The sequence below is a fragment of the Equus quagga genome, chromosome 1, assembly GCF_021613505.1.
Source record: "Equus quagga isolate Etosha38 chromosome 1, UCLA_HA_Equagga_1.0, whole genome shotgun sequence".
Classification (NCBI taxonomy): Eukaryota; Metazoa; Chordata; class Mammalia; order Perissodactyla; family Equidae; genus Equus; species Equus quagga.
The window spans coordinates 12760335-12783154 of NC_060267.1; the positions used below are offsets into that span (position 1 = coordinate 12760335).

The following is a 22820-nucleotide window of genomic DNA, read 5'->3' on the forward strand; positions in this document are numbered from 1 at the left end:
TTTAGTAACGTTGTAAAGATCACTGTGGCTTAAATGTCAGTTGGAGGCTGCTTAGGTTGATCTATGCTGTTGTATTAGGTATCATCTGTCTTGTCAAATTGGATCAAACTTTTGAACTTGTTTACATTTCTGATTTTTTTTTATGTCTGTAGCTTTTAAAAAATTTGGTTATTTCCACTTTTGGAGTTTTCCTATTTCTATTTAATCTGACTCAAATCTGAAATGAAGAACCAGTCAAGAGAGACAGAATTCATTCTCCTGGGACTGACTGATGACCCAAAATTGCAAATTGTGATTTTTATATTTCTCTTTCTAAACTACATGTTGAGCATGATGGGGAATTTATCCATCATCCTCCTCACCCTACTGGATCCCCACCTCAAGACTCCCATGTATTTTTTCCTCCAAAATTTCTCTTTCTTGGAAGTTTTATTGACAACTATCTGTATTCCCAGATTCTTGGTCACCATCGTGACTAAAACCAAAATCATTTCCTACAATGGTTGTGCATCTCAGTTATTCTTTTCCCTCTTCTCAGGAGTTACAGATTTTATCTACTGGCTGCCATGTCTTTTGACCGTTATGTAGCAATCTGCAAACCCTTACATTACCCCATCATTATGAGCAACAAAATGTGCTACCGGCTCGTGCTCAGTTCATGGACACCCGGCTTTCTGATTACCTTTCCACCCTTGGTCTCGGGACTGAAACTGGAATTCTGCGCTTCCAGAGTAATTGATCATTTCATATGTGACACTCCCCCTGTGCTGCAGATTTCTTGCACAGACACGCGTTTCCTCGAATTGGTTTCATTTGTCTTAGCTGGTGGAACGCTCATGGTCACGTTGCTCTTAGTAGTTTTTTCCTACATGTATGTTATCAAGACCATTCTAAAAATCTCCTCTGCTCAGAAAAGAACAAAGGCTTTTTCCACGTGTTCTTCTCATATGATCGTAGTCTCCCTTACTTATGGGAGCTGTATCTTTATTCACATGAAGCCATCAGCAAAAGAAAGGGTGACTTTATCCAAAGGTGTAGCTGTTATCTACACCTCAGCTGCCCCTTTGTTAAACCCTTTCGTTTATAGTCTAAGGAACCAGCAAGTGAAACAAGCCTTCAAAGATACTCTCCAAAAGATTTTTTTTAAATCAAAAAATGAATAAAAAGTTTAGTTTTAAAAATCTCTGAGAAAAGATAAAAAATATTTACTTATTTTTTAAGCTTACTTAATCTGTCCTTCGATTAATTAACCTTCTCCAAACATTTTAACCAAACCTTTCAGCACAATGGCCTTTTCCTTCCTACTTCTCTTTATGATTAGCATTCCTTTTATGCTATAGTGAGAGTCTTCTCTTCTAGTTATCAACACAAACGCTAAGTTTTATTTACAAGAGATGGTACTGCCCTCCTCCTCCAAAAATAACTATTTTTTTAGTAATTAAAAGAAATTGGCACCTGAGCTAACATCTGTTGCCAATTTTCTGTCTTTTTTTTCTTCTTCTTCTCCCCTCAAACCCCCAAGTACATAGTTGTATATTCTAGTTATGAGTGCCTCTGGTTATGCTGTGTGGGACGCCATCTCAGCATGGCCTGATGAGTGGTGCCATGTCCACACCAAGGCTCCAAACCAGTGAAAGCCCTGGGCCGCTAAAGCGGAGTGGGCGAACTTAACTGCTTGGCCATGGGGCAGCCCCTCATCAGAATTATTAATGACTGTGTTAATTCCTTTTGATCTCTGTGGAGTGAGCTACAGGAAACCTACTTAGAGGTTATTGAATAAAATAACTTGAGGATTTACGTGACCTTTTCATATTGCAGGCCTCAGCACTCTGGTGGTTTCTCAAAGCTACATCTCTGTAACCACTCTTTTCTACTGGAACTGTTGAAGTGATAAATCATTCTATCTCCAAGACCTATAATTTCTAAACAGTCCTCTCCACCAAAAGAAATATATTGGTATTCAGCCAGAATTCCAACTTGACTTGGTTTCTGGTCTTCTGCATTGTGTCTTGTGAGGCTGTTTTTTAAAGCATCTGGGGATTAGTCCTGGGAAATAGAACTAGCATAAAAGAAAAGAAAAGATTTCGTTAACCTTGTGACTCTTGTGGCTAATGAAAGCAATCACTGGTGCAGCTCAAGGTTAAAAAGAAGAAGAGGGGAAAGGGTAACTTCTCACCAAATCGCCTGATCTCAGCAAATTATTTCATTAACAAATAATTCAAATTACCGTTTCTGCAGTGGCTCACTGATTCAGCAGAGCCAATTCGGCCCCCCAGGAATTTCAGATCAAATGAGCATGCTGTGGGCTACATAGACCCTCAGTGTTCACACTGGCTTTTCTTTCCAGGGCCATTCCCCACATTCCAGGTAAAACAAATGCTACTTTGTCGTTTGTGACCCTCATATCAATCTACTTGAATCGCTCCCATTCTGATAGCAGTTTTGAAACCAACCACTTAACACCCTCAAAAAGAAGAAAAAAAAGACAAAGAAAGAAACATCTGAGAAGTTGAAGAGTCTGAAAGAAGTCCAAGAGCACCAGGAGGCCAGCCGTCCTGGAGACGTGGGAGACAACAACTTGGCTTCCTTGCCCTCTGGTCTTGAAATACAGGGACACAGACTTCAGTAATGGACAAGGCATTTGCAGAATTCAGAGGCCAGGAATACAGGGATCCCCTCTCCTGTGTTGTACTTCTTGACAAGTAGAATGTGTGACAAATTAAAGGTGGTATTGAAATAGTGCTCAGTTTTCCATTGCAAAAAGTATTGAACAGCTGTCACTCCTTCAACTGAATCCATAAGTCTCCCAAGCCTTACAAATAATTATAGCATGCCTAAATTACTTTCCCTCCTTGGTCTTGGGAATCAAGCTGGATTTCTGTGCTTCCAAAGCTATTGGTATCTTCTTCTGTGACACTTCTCCTATCTTGCAGATCTCTTGCTTCATAGAATTGATGGCTTTTGTCTTAGCTGTGGTGACACCTGTTGTCACTGTGTTGTTAGTGGGCTCCTCCTACACGGACATCATCAAAACCATTCTAAAATTCCCTTCTGTTCAACAATGAGCAAGAGCCTTTTCCACCTATTCCTCACACGTGGTTGCTGTCTCTATTACTTATGGGAGCTGTATCTTTCTGTATACGAGACTGTTACCGCACAAGGGCATGATCTGCTCACCACGAGACGAAAGCCAGTCATCAAGAGGCAAGATGGTGGCAGAGAAAGGGCATTTTATTACAGCTTGCTAGCAAGAGGGAAGATGGCCAACTAATGTCCAAAAGAACCATCTTCAGGGGGGCACAGAATCTTGAAGCAGTTATATAGACCAGTGGGTTATAGGGGAGAGAGTTAGGAATGTTGACCCTCTGGTGTTACAGACTGGGAGTTGCCAATGAGATCTTTCAGTTCTCATTGATGATGGCTATCAGCGTAGACTCTCTGTTTGGGGGGTCATCACATTCCTAAGGAACTAAAAAGAACAAAGTTATCGTCTTATCATAGCTGGTAGGTGTATGCACTAGCAGGGGTCATAAAATCTACAGAACAGGTGCAAATCCAGCTGGGTTAGTTAGTCAGAGGTCATTTAAAGAAAAGGTTCCTTTTCTACAATGGCTTCCCTTATGTCAACCTTGTGTTGAGCCAGTATCAAAACCATCAGCAAAGGAAAAGGTAACTTTAACTAAAGGTGTGGCTCTACTCAACAGGTGGGTTGCTTCTTTACTAAACCCCTTCATTTACACCCTAAGGAATCAGCAGGTGCAAGAAACTCTCAAGGATATGTGGAAATTGCTTGTAAAAGAACTGAAAACTGTGCATTTTAAAAAGAGTGCCTTCTCTGGCTGAGCACCTGTTTTTGGGTCCACCCATGCTATTGCATGCATCCTTAGTTTATTCTTTTTTTCTAACGTGATTTAGTAAATCTCAATTTAGCATATTTGAGTTAGCAAATTTAGAACCTCTGGTGTCCTTTCGCCATAGTCAGTTTACCCTCCCCTATTCCCACACCTTGGTATTCTTAATTCTCCATGAGATCTCTTCACAAAACTGAATCGTTTACTTTGACCAGTGTGAAAAGTCAGTACATACTATATTCCAAAATGTCAACTCTTGAAAGTCTCTATCCTCCCATTATGTCCTTTTGAAATAAACTGTCTGACAAAGGGAAGTTAGTTGGAAGGGATTATTCCCCATGCCTTGGTGACTCTACTCATCAATTCCCATCCTCCAAGGCAGTTGAAATTACAGGAATTGTCTTTAGAGAAAAATAAGGAGGATACGCATGGAGGAACACCAACCACTTTGTTGCTCTTTCTAGTGTCTCATCTCAACTCCAAATTAACTCCATCTACTATTTTTCCTTGATGCAGCAGTTTGCAAGACTCAGCCTGCTCTTCTCTTCGGTGCTAGCAGCTCATTTGAGCTAGTGGAGTTTTCACCCAAAAGGACTTGCTTTTGAGTAGTACACTGTCTTACTTCCTGTCTTTACTAACCATGAATCAGCATATTTGGTTTAAAGTTACGCTGCCAAATATATATGAGATCAGAAAATACTGCAATCATGGGAAATTACAAATTGAAGATTCTTGAAGAATGGATTCTATATCACTCAGGGTTCAGTAGAAAGTAGAATTTCTGTATGTATTCTGAAAACAAAGGGGATACTGGAAGAATTGCAGTTTTTAAAAATAATGGGAGAGATTGGGGAGCAAAAGTTTGAACAACAGATAGAATGTTGAGAAAACTAATACCACAGATCTCAAGATGAAGCCCTGTACAGAATTGTTGAAGAAAGCTTAGTGGGAAATTGCAATAACCCAGTAACTTCTGAGAAAGCATGTACCAATAGTCTAAGCAGTAAAGTGGTTAGTTCTCACTGAGAATCCACTATGGGTTTTGCCTCTGCTCGCCAGTATGACTATGAGCATCTCTGGAGATGGATAATAGCCTCTGCTTCTCTTCCAACTTCCAAATTTTGCACAAAGTCTTCTCATTGACAAACTATAAATTAGAAGCATACAGGGAAGGGGACTCTGGGAGATGGCATCCACTTTCTCCTCTGCAATTAGAGAATGACTAAGAAAGTCATGTGTGATGTTGAGTTGGCAACAGACAATTCAGTGCAGACACTTAAAGCCAAAGACGCGGTCTCAGAAGTTGCAAAGCATTGCTTCTATCACTGGCTCTGCCCAAAGACTGAGGTCAGTAGTGGAGACAAGTGAGGAGAGATGGGATTCATTTTGCACCTTCTCGTTCAATTTGCCATCGTTAAATAGGACACTGTTTGAAGTGTCTGACATTATGACTGCTTAAATCCCTGTAATACATTCAGAGTACGTCAGACATCTTTGGCTCCCTGGTTGAAAAGTGTGTTCTACAGGGCACACTAGATGGTTTTCTGATGGAGAAAAGAACGAGGGAAAACTGTGGTAAAAGTAGGGAAACAAATTATATTACTACTAAAGGAATTTAATTTTCCCAGGAGACTTGCAAATTTAGATATTAAGCTCTAGAATTGTGTCCCAGGGAGAATGAGACCTCTGCTACAAGGTCTTCTAGGATAAATTCTTTACACTCAACAAATTCTAGACCCTAGGAAGAAAACTATGTTTGTTCATTTGTTCATTAATTAATTCATTCATGCAATTTTCTATCATTTTTTTTTAAACCTGTGCAGATTGCACGAAGTGGGTTTGTTTTTTTAAAATGAATGTCAGGGTGATTTTTCAAAACTAGGATTTAGGGTTAAAAAATTAGAACAAATGTATATCTCAGAGTCATTTTGCCAAAATATTGAACATATATGTACACTAATTTTTGACTTTGATATTTATTTTCCTACTTACAAATAATTTGAAGTTCATAATATCCTGTATCTCTTAGTTATACTGAAGGTATGTGTAATGACTCATTTCATATACTCTCCTTGCTTATCTTTGTTATTTAAAAAATAAGTAAAAGAGGAATATTTACGCAGCTAGCATTACTCTTATGCATCCTGGAAGTTTGATAGGAACGTCATAAATAATAATATATCTTTCATAGAGAATAGACCTGATTACCTCTTTTTTACAAATGTGTAAATTGATGTTCAGAAAAGTTGAGTAACTTGCCTGAGGTCTTCAGCTATAATAGCCAATATAATAGCTTGATTTGGAAAAAACAAAACAAAATAAACAAATGAAAAATTGTGTTTGCTCTATTCTATACATATTTGAAACTCTGTAAGGACCTGAAAATTTTGCATAGCCTTTATTAAGGACTTGCACAATTTTATTGGCTTTTTTCACTCACACTATCTCATTTGGGCATGTTTATATTATGATAGTCTCATCAAGGAAGGTATTAACTCCTAATATTATAATTGGCATGTAAAGTACAACATTAATCAAAACAAGAAACTCTTCAGTTGCCATTCTTGGTGAGCAAGAAGGGAGCAGGAAAAAAAGTACTATGTCTTAGCTGTATTATGGTACCAAAGATTCTTTTTGGAAGGCAGATTAAAAACAATGGAGTTAACGAATGTATTTAGTACAATGTGGTAGATTACTAGTTTAAAAAAATGGCATGGTGGGGCTAGCCTGGTGGCACAGTGGTTGATTAAGTGCACACATTCCGTTTCAGAGGCCTGGGGTTTGCTGGTTCAGATCCTGGGTGCAGATATGGCACTGCTTGGTACTCCATGCTGTGGTAGGTGTCCCACGTATAAAGTAGAGGAAGATGGGCACCGATGTTAGCTCAGGGCCAGTCTTCTTCAGCAAAAAGAGGAGGATTGGCAGCAGTTAGCTCAGGGTTAATCTTCCTCAAAAAAAAAAAAAAAGTCATGGAGTATTGGGTAGAGATCTGCGTCAGGAATTAAGATATTTGGTTGCTAAACTCTACCTGAAAAATAATGTTAAGGGAAACAAACATCACACTTAATGTTGTTGTTTGCATGTTGTTACTTTTTTCTGCCTCACTGGACGCTGTCCCCCAAGTGTCCTTTTCCGATTTCAATACTAGTGTGTATCGTGTTTTGTATTCCTTAGTGTTTTGTGTACATTCCTGGTCTGGCAATTTCGATTCACTGAATTAGACCCCTTGAGCCAGAGGCAGAGAGAAGAGTTAAAAAATTAACTGGCTTGTACTACGTAAAACTCTATGTAGAAGCTATACCAGAGAGTTTTAAAGCACCTTCTGATATTTTTTTCTCTTTACTATCTTTTCTCCTTTCTCACTCTCTGTAGTTAGAGAAATACATTCCCTCTGGAAAAAATGGAAAATTTCAGACGAAAACATTGACAGTAGAACGCAAATTTGTTCAATGAGAGCAAATGTTTTCAGAAAGGTGGTTTCCCTGGCTTACAACAATGGCAATTGCTAATATTTTTTATATCCCAGCCATTCTGAATGTCAGCGAGCCTGTATGAAAATCACAGGTAAGTCGGTCATACAGGAGGCAATGGCGGTCTCCCGAACCTTATCATTGATTCATTACTTATCAGCTTAACTTTTAATCAAATTGACTAGGATATATTGGAGTTATATATTGTAACTGGATAAATTAAAAAATGTAAAAAGTGGTTAGTGTATATTTTTATTATAGCAATTTATTCATTCTCTGTTAAATAAAGGCAAGAAATTACTATCCCTTGTCTGTGTGTTTCTAATTTAATACAGGCTATGTAGTACTTTGTTTAAGACTTTAATTGCAGGTGGTTTTTGATTGTGTTTGATGTTTGGTAACTGTACAGATATGTAAGGTGGGCAACCTCTCTGAGCCTTGTTCTGTATTTGGGAATAAAGATAGAAGTTTCGTAGGTGTGTTATAAGAGCTAAATGAGATGAAATACAAAAGTCCTTAGTATTTCTCTGGAACAAATAATGCTTTTGCTAAATCACAATTACTATGAATATCCTTCCTAGCAGTTAATTCCAACTAAAAGAAAAATAAAGATAATAAAACAGCTATTCTAAAAGAATATTAAGTGCAATGTGTTTTATAGAGTACTTTCGTTTGCATTATTTCAATTACTTCTCAAAAACACCCTTGAAATTTCAACTCCATTTTAAACAAAGAAAACTGAAACTTAAAGAAATTAAGTAACGTATCCAACGTCACAAATCCATCAAGTGGCCCATTTGTATTTTAATCCATGTTTCTCTAACTGCAGAGCCCATATACTTTCTCTGATAATAGTTTATTCCAGAATGTCATAAGAAATTAATAGTGTTTTGATACTATACTATAAAATACTATAAAAGATACTATAAAAATAATAATCTTTATTTGTCTTGCCTTGTTTAAATTATAGGTGACTAGATAATGAATGGAAGATGTGAGGTTATGAGTTGATATTCACCACTAACCTCTACAGATAAGAGTGTCACTATGTCTGAAATTATTATTAAATGTGATGATGATCTCTCTTTTCCTTTGATTTGATTTGATTTGATTAACACTGGTATGAATGCTGAGAATTGAACCTGCCCATCATTACTGAAATGAAGAAATAGAAACTATTCAGATTTCTCCAGGGAAACAGTCGACTAAAATAATTGTGAGAAAAGAGTAAAAAGCATCTAATAAAACAATCCTTCCAACCACTGGATCTCCTGAGGGGAGGAGTCTTTGCTTCATTCAGGCCAAGAGAAGTTATTAAAGGAACCTGTGTCATAGCCTAAAGCCCAGAATGATTGAGCAGTGTGCAAAATAAATGTAATTAGGAAGCGGAACTAGATTTTACCCATGGCATTGAATTAAGCAATTTTCCTTTTCTCTAATGTATTAGCCTAAACCCTGAACAACTCTTTAAACTCAAAGTAGAAACTAGAAACAAAGTGATATGAACAATAAAGCACATTGCTTTGGAGATATGGTTTGTGAAATTTTTCTAATGGTCTCTAATGAGGTTTAACTGAAGAAGAAAGAATTTAGTAAACATAAAAATAGTTGAAGCAAGTAGACTTTCAAAGTTATTGCATTGATGAAGGATATTTCCACCCAATGTAACCACACGAGAAGTAAGATGAAACCAGTCTAAGGCTCTTATCTTCAGTCTCCTGGAGAAACATCCTTTGGTCTTCAAACTTAATGTATCCTTTAATATAGAGTCCTTTTCTCACCTTAGGTCTCAAAGATATCAATAGCTAGTTTATCTAAAGAGTTATTGTTAACGTTAACTTGATGATAGGGATTTTGGAAGGGCAAGATACATAGGTGTTTTCAGAATGGCGCCTTGAAGATGCTTTGTGACTAGCTTATTTAACAAATATGAAATATCATTGTTGATTTTCATTTTTAATATCTCAAAGAGTCTGTCTCAGTGATTCTTAGAAGGTAAGTAAGAATTGATTTTGATGAAATGGGTGGAAGGAAATATAAAGCTTAATAACCTAAACCAAGTTCTTCCTGGGGGAAATATGGACCCGCATTCAGAAATAAAAAGCTGAAAAGATGAGCTAAATGCTTGGAGATATCCTTCACACTCTACCTGAGTACATCCTTGTGATGGCTAAAAGCTCTAGGAATCATATGCACCTTGTTAACCATTGGTGTATTTCTCTCAAAAGCCTGACGAATGAATGAATGAATGCAAATAGTTCTTATCAGGCTTATTTGAAGTTGGTAAGTGATTACAATCCATTGAATTTGAATCAAGTTTTTACATAAAAAGTATAGTACATCACCTCCAATTCTGTGGTATTGGATTATCTCTTGCTAGGCTTTCTTTAAGCTTATTTTTTCTGGCCCTAGAAGACTGGCTATATATATATTCGTTTTCACTGATGCTCACATGAACCTGACAGATATTAATACCTCTCTTCACAGCTGTTCATATACTCCTTCACAGGCTTAATCAGTAGCCAAAAGATGTAAGTCAATGTATATTATTCAGAAAAGTGTTAAAATTAACTGGAAACTTAAGAGGAAAAACACATGCAAAAAAGTTGAAATAAGGTTAAAAATATAGTGCAATGCTACATTATTCACTATGGAATTGTAATGATATAATATTTTTAAAAAAGGTACCTGGATCTCGAATGCCAGTAAGTTATTGCAAAAATTTCAATCTTGAGATTGAAATCAAATCTTGCACATTTGATGAAAATGCTTTTAGTGATTTCAAGATATTAGGAAACACTAACGCTTTCAACAAAAAGCAAACCCTGCTGAAGGCAGAGTGATGTTAATGAGCAGGAGGAAAACTAATTAAAAGGAGGAGTTTTAAAGAAATTTAAGGAAAGTAATTTTGAAACAATATTTTATGAAGTTTTCTTTTAAATTTTATATAAAAAATTTGGCTTGTTTTACATGTCCTTTATCATAAATTTACTTATACAGGAAGTTTAGATCAAGTAGATAAATACATCTTGAAAAGTAGGTAAAGTAGGAAAATACATCTCATAGATACAACCGACACAATATTCAGCCTAAAATTTGTCATAAAATAAAGAATTGTACCTGATGGCAGTAGGTGATTCAATAACAAACTCAACATTAATTAATTAATTAGACGAGCATCTGTTTTAATCTACTATGACTATACTAGGCACTGGATTGTGTTGCAATAGCCTTGAAGCTAAGACTCTGTCCTAACTTTCAGAAATGCACAGAGCAGTGGAGGAGTTGGCAGGAGATTTTAGCACAGGATGTGTGGTGGGCTGGGAAGAACGAGTACAAGATTCTTATGGAACTCGTGCAATAAGTCTTAAACGTAGTATTGTGGGAACAAGGAAAGAGGTGATTTTGAGTGTTATTGAAATCTGCTACTCACAATGCCAGTTATTTACATATATCTTCTTTAATGCAAGCTTCACAATCATTCTCATAAAGAGTACTATTACTAATGAGGGGCAGAGAAATGAAGTGGCCATTGGTAGCAAAATTGGTAGCAATGCTGCAAATAAATAACATGCCTCAAATGTGGTGATCAAATCCTAGCTGAAGATGAGAGAAGTGGATTGTGTGTGTGGGTGGGATGGGGGTGGTGATGGGGTGGAGAAGGCAGATACACCATGGCGGGAGAGGTCACCACATACACAAAGTGGAAGAACAAGGCTAAGATTCAGTTGCCTAGAATGCCTGACAGGTACTGTACGCCCAAGTGATTCTACCTCATTTTCTTTGGTTGTTATTGTTCTATGTGATTCTCTTGGTGATAAATTTACTAATTACTACTTATCTTAGACACAGCTTTTACACAGGACACCATCTTAATCCCAAAGTTTTCAGCTCAGTGGTTAGGGAACATTTTCTCCATTGAACAAAGTCTTATAAGGCTTTTATTAAGTGCTAAGCGAATTTCTAAATGCTTCACATACATTAATTCATTTAATGCTCACAGTATCCTTATGAGAAGGCTTGTATACAGAGGAATAAACTGTGTATCTATAGATGAAGCACAGAGGGACTAAGTGATTTTCAGACCTGGTAAGTGGCTTGGATTCAAACCTAGATACCCTCACTCTTCCTTATGGAAATATCCATGGTAATACCATTTAAATTTGATGTTTTAAAAAAATTAAAACTATTTTAAAAACACATACGAATAAAGAAATTAAACAACCTCAGCTTTCTTGGAGAGTACTTATGTAACTCTAACTGAGGGAAATTCTTCAATATAATAATAATAATAGCAATTTTAAATAGGGAACTAAGTTGTATAGGAATAAAAGTCATAAAAATGACACATAGGCTGAAGTGTCATAAAATATTGCCATGTATTCAGATATAATCAACCTCAATTTTAAGCCCTCCTACCTTAAATTATTTTCCACCTCTTTCTCCCCTCTCTCTCTACATCTGAAGTTGCTCGTGGCAATGACTTTAGTGTTTCTGAGTTCCAATGAGGTAGTAGTAGGAGTTGGAAAAACTGAGTGTTAGCAAAAGCTGATAGATGGCTGAAGACAAAACAGTCACTTAAAAAAAAAGTTCGTTTCTCATTTTTGAGGATTCTTGATGTAATTAAACTTTTAACTTACATAGAAAGGGATTGGAGCCATAGCACAAAGATGGTTCTCAATGGGAAGGAACCTTGTGGTCACATCCTTGAGAGTTCATAGGTAATATGTGGAGTCAGAAAAGTCTGGGAAGAAATCCCTGCCCAATTACTGCAAGCTTTGTGATACTGACTTTTTTTTAAGTCAGCCTCAACCAAAGAGTTTTCATCCGTAAAAGAGTGGAAATTAACGGATCGCTGTTATCAATTTGCTTTAAATTTCCCCTGAGGTGAAATGACATACTATTTCAGCCACATTATGGCTCCACACTTGGATATTTGTTAAGCGACTCTTCTAGTTTGCTTTTTGTGCTTCCTCCCATAGATCTGCAGGAGGAAAACAAATAATATCTGAGAATGAGAAACCGGACAGAAGTAACAGAGTTCATCCTCCTGGGACTGTCAGATGACCCACAGCTCCAGGTGCTGATCTTTGTCTTTCTGCTCATCTCCTACATGCTCAACATCACTGGGAACCTGACCATCATCACCCTCACGCTGCTGGATTCCCATCTCCAGACCCCCATGTATTTCTTCCTCAGAAATTTCTCCTTATTAGAAGTTTCACTTACAACTGTCAGAATACCCAAGTTCCTGGGCACCACTATTTCAGGAGATAAAACCATTTCTTTTAATGTTTGTATTGCTCATTTTTTCTCATTCTCTTGGGAGTCACTGAATTTTACCTTCTGGCTGCCATGTCCTATGACCGTTATATTGCCATCTGCAAGCCTCTGCATTACATGGCCATCATGAATCAGAGAGTCTGCACTCTCCTTGACTTTGCTTCTTGGCTGGCTTCGTTCTTAATCGTATTCCCATCACTCATGCTATTCATACAGCTCGATTACTGTAAGTCCAATGTTGTAGACCATTTTACCTGTGATTATTTCCCCTAACTACACCTTTCTTATTCAAACTCAAAATTCCTAGATATAATGGGGTTTTCCTATGTTGTGTTTACTCTAATGTTCACCTTGGCATTAATGATTTTCTCCTACATATATATCATCAGAACAGTTTTGAGAATTCCTTCTACTAGTCAGAGGACAAAGGCATTTTCCACGTGTTCTTCCCACATGGTTGTCATCTCCATCTGTTATGGCAGCTGCATTTTCATGTACATTAATCCATCAGCAAAAGACAGAGTGTCTTTGAGCAAGGGAGTTGCTGTGCTAAACACCTCAGTGGCCCCCATGCTGAACCCCTTTATTTACAGCCTACGGAATCACCAAGTCAGGTGAGCCTTCGTGGACATGGCGAGGAAGAATGTATTGGTCACAGCAAATATAAACATGCAGTGTCATGAATGAGACTCACAGTGAGTGGAAATTTAAAACACTGACGTGAATTTTGAGTGGCCTCTTCAAATCAATATAGCCTTCCTGTCATCCTTGTTTATCTCTTTCTTTTTTCTCACTGTTTACAAGCATATTTGTTTAATATATTTATTTCATTAAAACATTTTCCTTGTGTCTTTGTGACTCCTGCTTCTTTGAACAATACGTTTTTAAATTACAGCCCTTTCAATAATTATTTTGAAAGTGAAATCATGTTTGAGTTTTGTTCTGGAAAAAAAAGATGAGTCCAAGAAATCTTGGAATGGCTTTACCAATATTGATAAGATATTTCACTTGTTATACACAGAAAACATAATTTTATGTTATTCATTTATTTTTGATAGAAATTCCCTTCTCTCTGTTGCTGACGTTTTAGGAAATATATGAAAAGTTGCTGTCTAATTTAAAGAAATGTAAATGCATCCATTTGAAAAGCAAAGAATGTTTTTATTACTCATTTTAATTGGGTATGTCCATCGAATTTATCTATTAGTAAGGAGGCGTAAACCATTATCGGGATAAACTATTTTAGGGATAGGTACTAAGTGTATCTCTATATTTTTGAATCCCAAGATATCTCTCTCTATAGAATGATTGATAGGAACGTATATACATACAGATGTACCTACATATATGCATACATATATACACAGATGTTAAAAACTAGTGAGAATGTATGTTAGATAGCTAAGATAAATTCATTTTCTATAATTGAGTAGAAAATACACTATTTTCTGTCTATCAGTAGCTAAAAAAATAATACACAGGTCTCTTTCTCAAGTTTTGGACTAGCTTGAAAATAGCAATTATTTATACCTAAACAGTTATTTATGGTTAAGTTTTGTAGAAAATAAAAGCTTTACAACAAAGTAAAAGTTTTCCAATGTTTATAAAATTATGAGTTTATCTGTGAAAAGTTCTTTTCTTTCTGTTCTACTTAGTGCAATAATGATTGTCTAAAATATTTAGGCAAGATATGTGTTGTATGTGTGTGTGTGTTTTCCCATGAAGTCAAAAGCTGAAACAAGGGTTTATGATAGTAAATAATATTCTAAATTTTATCAACTGCACTTTTTAGTAATAGAAAACAAAATTTAATTTTAACTGGTAGTGCAAAATTCTTAATGATCGTCATGCAATATATCCTACTGGGATAAGATAATAATCCTACTTAGCATAAGATTTACTGAGAAAAAAGTGATAGAAAATGGAAATGAATTCAAAGTGTTAGATGGAAGATAGGAATGGTTTCTTAATTTCACCCTTTCCAAGCAGATTCAGCAATTGAATGCTAAAGAAGAAAAATGGTTGAAAACCTGAGATTTCCATATTCTCTGAGCATATATTTCCTTACCTATAAGCCAGGCATAACATCTTAAACAAGATAATGTAGGGATGGGATGAAATCTGTAATGAACATAACATAATGAGCTTTCAAGTAATAATTATGATTATCATTATTTTTATATATACTGGTATAGTTGTGAATATGTTCAAAGAGAATTTTTATATTCCTTCAGAACTTCACTCAAACTGACAGATACAGTCATAAATATAAAAATTAAGTGGCAGATTATTAGTGTTTGAAAGGATGTATAAATAAACTCCATAACAGATGAGGAGGAAAATTGCTACTCAGTTGGGGATATTTATGGAAAGCTGACAGAGAGGATTGGACATTCACACAACACTGAGGAATGTATTATACATTAGCAGAGTTGGCGTTGCTAAGAATTCCAAAATGGGGGGAATTTTTAAAAGCCAGAGAAGGGAGAGTATCTTTGGAATATTGATATTGATGTATAATGCAGTATTATTAGGAAACAGGTTATATACGGGTGATAAACCAGGAACAAATTATGAAATTCTTAAAAACTACTCTAAAGTATTCGTATGGTCTATGATAATTGATTTAGAGTTATTTTAGATTCTTCGGGAGATTTTTCTGATATAAGTCTTAAGGGTGAAAGCAAATTAGTTATAGGACTGCCAGCTCATTTTACTGTTTCCCCATCAAGGGGACTTTCTCTAACTTCCTGAGAAATAGAGCACGCCCTTACCTCACCCTTCTAACCCAGGCCAAGTGGGAAATCCTCAGAGGCTGATACTGACGCATTTTGAAAATTGTTGAGGGCAATTAATAAAACAAACCATGGACTATTTATTTTACAAGTGGCCTTGCAAAATATAGCCAGGCTCTCTAACATACACAGTGTAACCTATGGAGTCATACAAACAGGTTGGAAACTCTGATAGCGATTCTTCTGGACAATCATTTCTACCAAGGCCAACTCTAACACTACCCTTTTCTGACATAGTTACACTAATTTCTGTCACCCAAGTCCTTGGTACTTCTTTCAGTAATATCCTTATTTGGCTTTTCAAATATCTGTGGTCTCATTCCCAGTTTTTAAATCTTCTCTTATTATGTAACTGATTCTGCTCTCTCTCTTGATTGTGACTTTGCCTTTGTTTCTCTGGACTCATGCCAGCCATATTGACACTCCTGAAGTTCAGCCTTAATCCATTTTTATCTATTACTCTCTCACCATCTATTCCTTCTCCTGCTTTAACTTAGAATCTATTGTCAGCTACACATCTTTTAACACATTCTAGAAATTCTATTTTTCTATGCCTTTACACCTAAGATTTCCCATTCTTACTCATCTTTCAAGATCCAATTTGAAAGCTTCTATAGTTCCAGAGTTATTTATACTCAAGTAGCATGCTGCCTTAGATTTGGTTCAAGATATTTTAGCAAAGAAAAAAAAAAACAGGTGAAGTAAGTTAGGTAAAGTGCTGATAATTGATGAATACGGATGGTAAGTATTTAAGAATTTATTGTATTATTCATTCTAGTTAAAGTTTAAAAATATTTGTTAAAAAAAGTTGGTTTAAAAGGTCCTGTTACAAATATTACACTTAATTAGATATGTTACAAGCATATTCTATGAAAGGAGGTGACTGATAAGGATGCCCACTCCCACCGCTTTGCTTCAACATTATGCTGGAGGGGTCATCCAGAATGCAGTAAATACAGAAAAATACATGCAACTTAAAAGAAATGGAAAAGACGAACCACAGCCGTCACTAATTGCAAATGACAAGGTTAGCTACATAGGTTTCCAGTATTTGCAGTGTTTTTTAATCTAGAATAAACTATTGTCAGATGTCTGCTTGACGTAACAGCCAGAGCTGCTTAACACTGGGGACCTCTCAAAATTTTTCTGAGGATATGTCTTCTCAGACTTATGTTTAGAGATTCTTAATTAGAAAATTTTGTTCTTTTTTTAGATGGAGCTCATAACCTCTTGTTTCTCCTGTTTCTGTCTGCTGTAACTCAGGTCCTTGAACCAAGAGCATGCCATTCAGCTCTTTATTGTTCTCACCAGAGCCCAGGCATCTAGAGTATGTCAGGTCCCACAAAAACTTCAAGATGGACTAGACAGACACCAGTCCTTGGGCAGCCCCTGAAAAGCCCAAACACTGTACTCCTGCTCCATTCTTCTCTTCTCCCATGAAGGAGAGGCCACTGAGCTGTATTGGCCTCCGTTTGCTTTAAATGGATCCTCTAGAGCATAAAATTTTCAAAAACTCTTTATAGTGTCATAAAACATCCTTTCTTTGAATTAAATCCTTCTAAATTAGTTGAATCTTACTTTATGGCCTAGATTATGGTCAGAGTTTTTAAGTATTTCAAAACATTTCTAAAAAGGTTCTGTAAAACATTAAAACATTTGAAAATTATGTGTAGTGGTAGTTGAGTGCAGTGTTCTATTTAAGTCGACTGGATTGAGTCCATTATTCACATAATTTAAATCTTCTACACTTTTACTATTTGTATCATTGCTGAGTTATTTAAATCTCCCAGAATAGCTGTGGAGTTGTTTCTTTCTCTTTGTAGTTATGTCAATTTTTTATTTTTTAAAATAGTAATATTGTATTTTTATTCAGACACAAATTTAGAATTGTTATATCTTCTTGGTGAATTTAACTTTTTTTAATCATGAAAAACTACTAATTCTTTCCTATTGGAAGTACACTTTATTCCATAATGTCTACATTGACTAATATTGATATAGCTATATCAGCATTAAAAAAATATATTGTTTACAGGGCATATATTTTATCTATCAATCATTCACTTTTGAGTGGATGCTAGTCTGTTATGCAGAATATCTGTAAGACTAAGTACATATTTTTATTCCTTGATCAAAGCACCTAGTTATTAGGTACTCTCAATGAGGCCATACATATGGACAGAGGAAGAGAATTTTTTGAAATTTGTTTTGAAGAATTCTAAAACATTTGTTCCTATGCCTTACTTGTGCCTCTGGACCTATTTGAGTCTGCTTTCCTAAGCACTGTCGTCTTTTTTTTTTTGAGGAAGATTAGCCCTGAGCTAACTACTACCAATCTTCCTCTTTTTGCTGAGAAAGACTGGCCCTGAGCTAACATCCATGCCCATCTTCCTCTACTTTACACATGGGACACCTACCATAGCATGGCCTGCAAAGCGGGGTGCCATGTCCGCTCTGGGATCCAAACCGGTGAACCCCAGGCTGCCGAGAAGTGGAACCTGCGAACTTAACTGCTGCACCACCGGGCTGGCCCACCAGCACTATTTTCTTTTGATGATGGATTTCTGTCATGAATGACCAGCATTATAGCTCGGAGGGTCCTACAACACTCAGTTCATTATGGAAAGCTCAAGTCTAATGGTCAATTGAAATCCTGTGGTTTGTTTTTTAGTCTCTACTTGGACCCAGTAGCAAGCCAGAAAGTGTTGTTCAAAAGGAGAATTTAAATGTGCAATAGGCTGCTCCATAATCACAGTTTGTTACGAATTTCCACTTGTGGTGAAGCAGAAGTGCCATATAGCATCCCTATTTGTCACTGACACTTCAAATAGCATTAGAACTTCTTGGTCATTTGGCCCAAGTGGAAGAGGACTTATACTAAAACCAATACGAAATTTCTTATGGAAAAACAAATATTCAATAACAATTAGGAAATTTTGACCAAAAAAGAGCAATATGAGAGGACTAACCATACTGATATTAAAATACAACATAAAGCTTCTATAATTAAAACGTACTCAGGCATGAAAGGAGAGATCGATGGAGTAAAAAATGTAAGTGATACATTTCTGAGTTTACCTATTTTTATAGTTTTAACTTTTGAGTTATTTTCACCACTTCACATATCTGAAAGATAAAATTAAATGAGGAAGAATGGGAAAAAACCCTAAAATTGTATACTCACAAGTGAACGTAATTCTAAAACAAATCAATAACCATGTAGGGATGAGAACAAAGAACTGAAACAAGTAATTTTTCAAGATAACATTTTGACAACTGGCCAAAAACTGCAAAAATATTTGGACTTTATAGTAGGCTTGTTGTTATAATATTAGGAGTAAATAATTCAGAAACTATTTTGTGTGTGTTGTAGAACTGAGTAATTGTTGTTGGAGCCAGGTTTCTCACTGTGGGGGAAGACATCCAAATGTGGTACAAGAGAAGAAGTGGAAAAATTCTGTGTTATCACACTGGAATAAGAAATGTCAATGTGAATTTACCTTTGTATACAATGTTAAAATGTATTTCCTTTCTCTGTTACATGAAAATTCCAAGGAATAATGATAACCCAATAGCAAGGAGCCCATAAAGCGTACAGATTTTGGAATCTAAGTACCATTTTTTGCTAAAAGTAATCTCTGAGAGCTGGAGAAATGGTTGATTCCAGGACTCAACATTGAAAGAACAAGATGGACTGGAGTGTCTTGTTCCAAAAAAGAAAGGCGCAAAAAAATGTAGCAACATGTCAAATGATATAGGATTCACTTAGAAAGAGCTCCCACTGACAATATTAGGACAATTGAAGCGCCGAAATGAAGAATGATAAAAATTGATAAAACATATTAAATAGAAGGGCACTAAGAAATAAATTAACAAAAAATTGATAAATCAATAGGATTAGAGAAGATAATGCTTTTCTTTTTTTATTGCAGTAACATTTGTCTATAACATTATATAAATTTCAGGTGTACATTGTCATATATTTCAATTTCTGTGTAGATTACATCATGTTCACCACCCAAAGACTAATTACAATCCACCACCACACACATATGCCTAATCATCCCTTTTGCCTTTCTCCCTCCTCCCTTCCCCTCTGGTAACCACCAATCCAGTTGGTGTTTCTATGAGTTTGTTTGTCATTGTTTTTATCTTCTACTTATGAGTGAGATCATATGGTATTTGACTTTCTTCCTCTGACTTATTTCACTTAACATAGTACACTCAAGGTCCATCCTTGTTGTCACAAATGGCCAGATTTCATCATTTCTTATGGCTGAGTAGTATTCCATTGTGTATATATACCTTCAGAAGAGCTCCTAAATACAAGAGAGAGGATATAGCACACTGGTAGAGCACAGAATGAGAAAAGAAGCATTCGTAAAGGTAAGAATAACAGTTTCTCTGTTTTTGTGAGGATATAAGTTTTTTAACAGTTTTGAGTGAATACCAAGGAGTGTGATTGCTGGTTTGTACAGTAAGAGTAAGTTTCTTTTTGGGAGAAATCACCAAACTGCCTTCCCACGTTGCATTCCCATTGGTAATCAAAGAGAGTTTCTGTTGCTCCACATTCTTGCCAGCATTTGATGTTGTCAGTGTTCCCGATTTTGGCCATTCTCATAGGTGTGCAGCACTCTCTCGTTGTTGTTTTAGTTTGCATTTCCCGAATGACTTATGATGCAGGACATTTTTGCATATGATTATTTGCCATCTGTATATCTTCTTTGAGGAAGTGTCTGTTAGGATCTTTTGCCCTTTTGTTAATCAGCTTGTTTGTTTTCTTATTGCCAAGTTTTAAGAGTTCTTTGCATATTTTGGATACCAGTCTTCCTTCAGATGTTTCTTTTGCAAATATTTCTCCCAGACGGTGCCTTTTCTTCTACTTCTCTTGTCATTGTCTTTCATACAGAAGAAGTTTTAATTTTAAAGAAGTTCAGTTTATCAATTATTTCTTCCAGGAATCATGCCTTTGTTGTTGTATCTGAAAAGTCATTGCCATACCTAAGTTCATCTAGGTTTTCTTCTGTGTTATCTTCGAGGAGTTTTATAGTTTTGCATTTCACATTTAGGTATGTGATTCATTTTGAGTTAATTTTTGTGAAGAATATAAGATCTGTGTTTAGATTCATTTCTTTTTTGCATGTGGATGTCCCATTGTTCCAACATCATTTGTTGGAAAGACTATCTTTGCTCCATTGTATTGCCTTTCCTCCTTTGTCAAAGGTCAATTGACTATATTTATGGAGATCTATTTCTGGACTCTATTCTGTTCCATTGACCTATTTGTCAAGGTAGTAACACACTATCTTGATTACTGTAGGTTGATAGTAAGTCTTGAATCTGAGGAGTGTCAGTCCTCCAACTTTGTTCTTCTTCAATATTGTGTTGGTTATTCTGAGTCTTTTGTGTCTCCATACAAACTTTAGAATCAGTTTGTCAATATCCACAAAATAACTTGATGGGATTTTGATTGGGATTGCATTGAATCTATAGATTGTATTGGGAAGAACAGATAACTCGACAATACTGAGTCTTCCTATCCATGAACAGGGAATATCTCTCCATTTATTTAGTTCTTTGAATTTTTCCTCAGAGTTTGTAGTTTTTCTCCCAGAGGTCTCATACACATTTTGTTAGGTATACGTTTTTTTGGATGCTAATGTAAATGGTCTTGTGTTTTTAATTTCAAATTCCACTTGTTCATTGCTGGTACATAGGAAAGTGATTGACTTTTGTATATTAAGCCTGTATCCTGCAACTTTGCTGTAAATGCTTATTCATTCCAGGAGTCGTTTTGTTGCTTATTTGGATTTTCTACACAGATGATCATGTTATATGTGAAAAGTAACAGTTTTGCTTCTTCCTTCCAAACTTCTGTACCTTTTGTTTCCTTTTCTTGCCTTATTTCATTTGCAAGGCCTGCCAGTATGGGGTTGAAAAGGAGTGGTGAGGGGGAATATACTTACCTACTATCTGATCTTACTGGCATAGCTTTGAATTTCTCATCAATAAGGATGATGTAAGCTTTATCAAGTTCCTCTACATTCCTGGTTTACTAAGAGTTATTATCATGACGGGGTATTGGATTTCGCAAAAGTGTTTTTCTAAACCCTATTGATATGATCACATGATTTTTCTTGTTTAATCCATTGATCTGATAGATTACAATAATTGATTTTCAAATATTGAACCAGGCTTGCATACCTGAGGTAAATCCCATGTGGTCATAACATATAATTACTACAATTTCTTTTTTGGTGAGAAAGACTGACCCTGAGCTAACATCTGTTGCCAATCTTCCTCCTTTTGCTTGAGGAAGATTGCCCTGAGCTAACATTTGTGCCAGTCTTCCTCTATTTTGTATGTGGGATGCTGCCACAGCATGGCTTGGTGAGCAGTGTTTAGCTCTGTGCCCAGGAGCCAAACCTGAGAACTTCAGGCTGCTGAAGCAGAGAGCACAAACTTAACCACTGTGTCATCAGGCTGGCCCCTACAATTATTTTTATATCTTCACAAAGATTTTGTTGAGGATTTTTCCATCTACCTTCATGAGAGATATTGGTCTGTAATTTTCTTTTCTTGTAATGTTTTTGTCTGGTTTTGGTATTAGGGCAATGCTGGGCTCATAAAAGTATTATGTTAGGAAGTATTCCCTTTCCTTATATCCTCTGAAAGAGATGGTAGAGAATTAGCATAATTTCTTCCTTAAAGTTCAATAATATTCTCCAGGTAGCCTATCTGAACCTGGTGCTCCTGTTTTAAAAGGCTTTTAATTATTTTTTCAATTTATTTAATAGTTAAAGGCCTATTCAGATTGTTTATTCATTCTTGTGTGAATTTTGGCAAAGTGTGCCTTTCAAGAAATTGGTCCATTTCATTGAGGTTCTCAAGTTTGTGGGCATTGAGTTGTCATAGTATTCCTTTATTATCATTTTAGTGTCAATAGGATCTGTCATGATGTCTAGTTTTCATTTCTTTTTTCTTTTTTTTTTTGAGGAAGACTAGCCCTGAGCTAACATCTGCTGCCAACCCTTCTCTTTTTGCTGAGGAAGACTGGCCCTGAGCTAACATCCATGCCCATCTTCCTCTACTTTATATGTGGGGCACCTGCCATGGCATGGTTTGCCAAGTGGTGCCATGTCCGCACCCTGGATCCAAACTGGCAATCCCCACGCCACTGAAGTGGAACATGCAAACTTAACCACTGTGCCACCGGGCCGGCCCCTTTCATTTCTGATATTAGTAATTTGTGTCCTTCTCTCTTTCCTTAGCCTGGCTAGAGGTTGATCAATTTTCTTAATCTTTTTAAAGAACTAGCTTTTGTTTTCATTGACTTTTCTCTGTTGATTTCTTCTCTAGTTTTTCTTTCTTTTCTTTTGCTTACCTTGGATTTAATTTGTTCCTTTTCTAGTTTTCTAAGG

General features: G+C 36.2%; 1 protein-coding gene and 1 pseudogene across 1 annotated transcript; both read left to right on the top strand.

Moving 5' to 3' along the window:
- Positions 1–222: 222 nt before the first annotated feature.
- On the top strand, positions 223–1136 carry LOC124230351 (olfactory receptor 6C6-like; the record flags this gene model as incomplete). The annotated part of the gene is given in 2 exon segments (XM_046646327.1): positions 223–544; positions 547–1136. Coding segments are annotated over 2 exon segments (912 nt in total), but the record flags the coding sequence as incomplete, so codon positions are not given.
- An 11199-nt stretch (positions 1137–12335) lies between these two features.
- On the top strand, positions 12336–13287 carry LOC124227933 (olfactory receptor 6C1-like; annotated as a pseudogene).
- The last annotated feature ends 9533 nt before the right edge of the window (positions 13288–22820 follow it).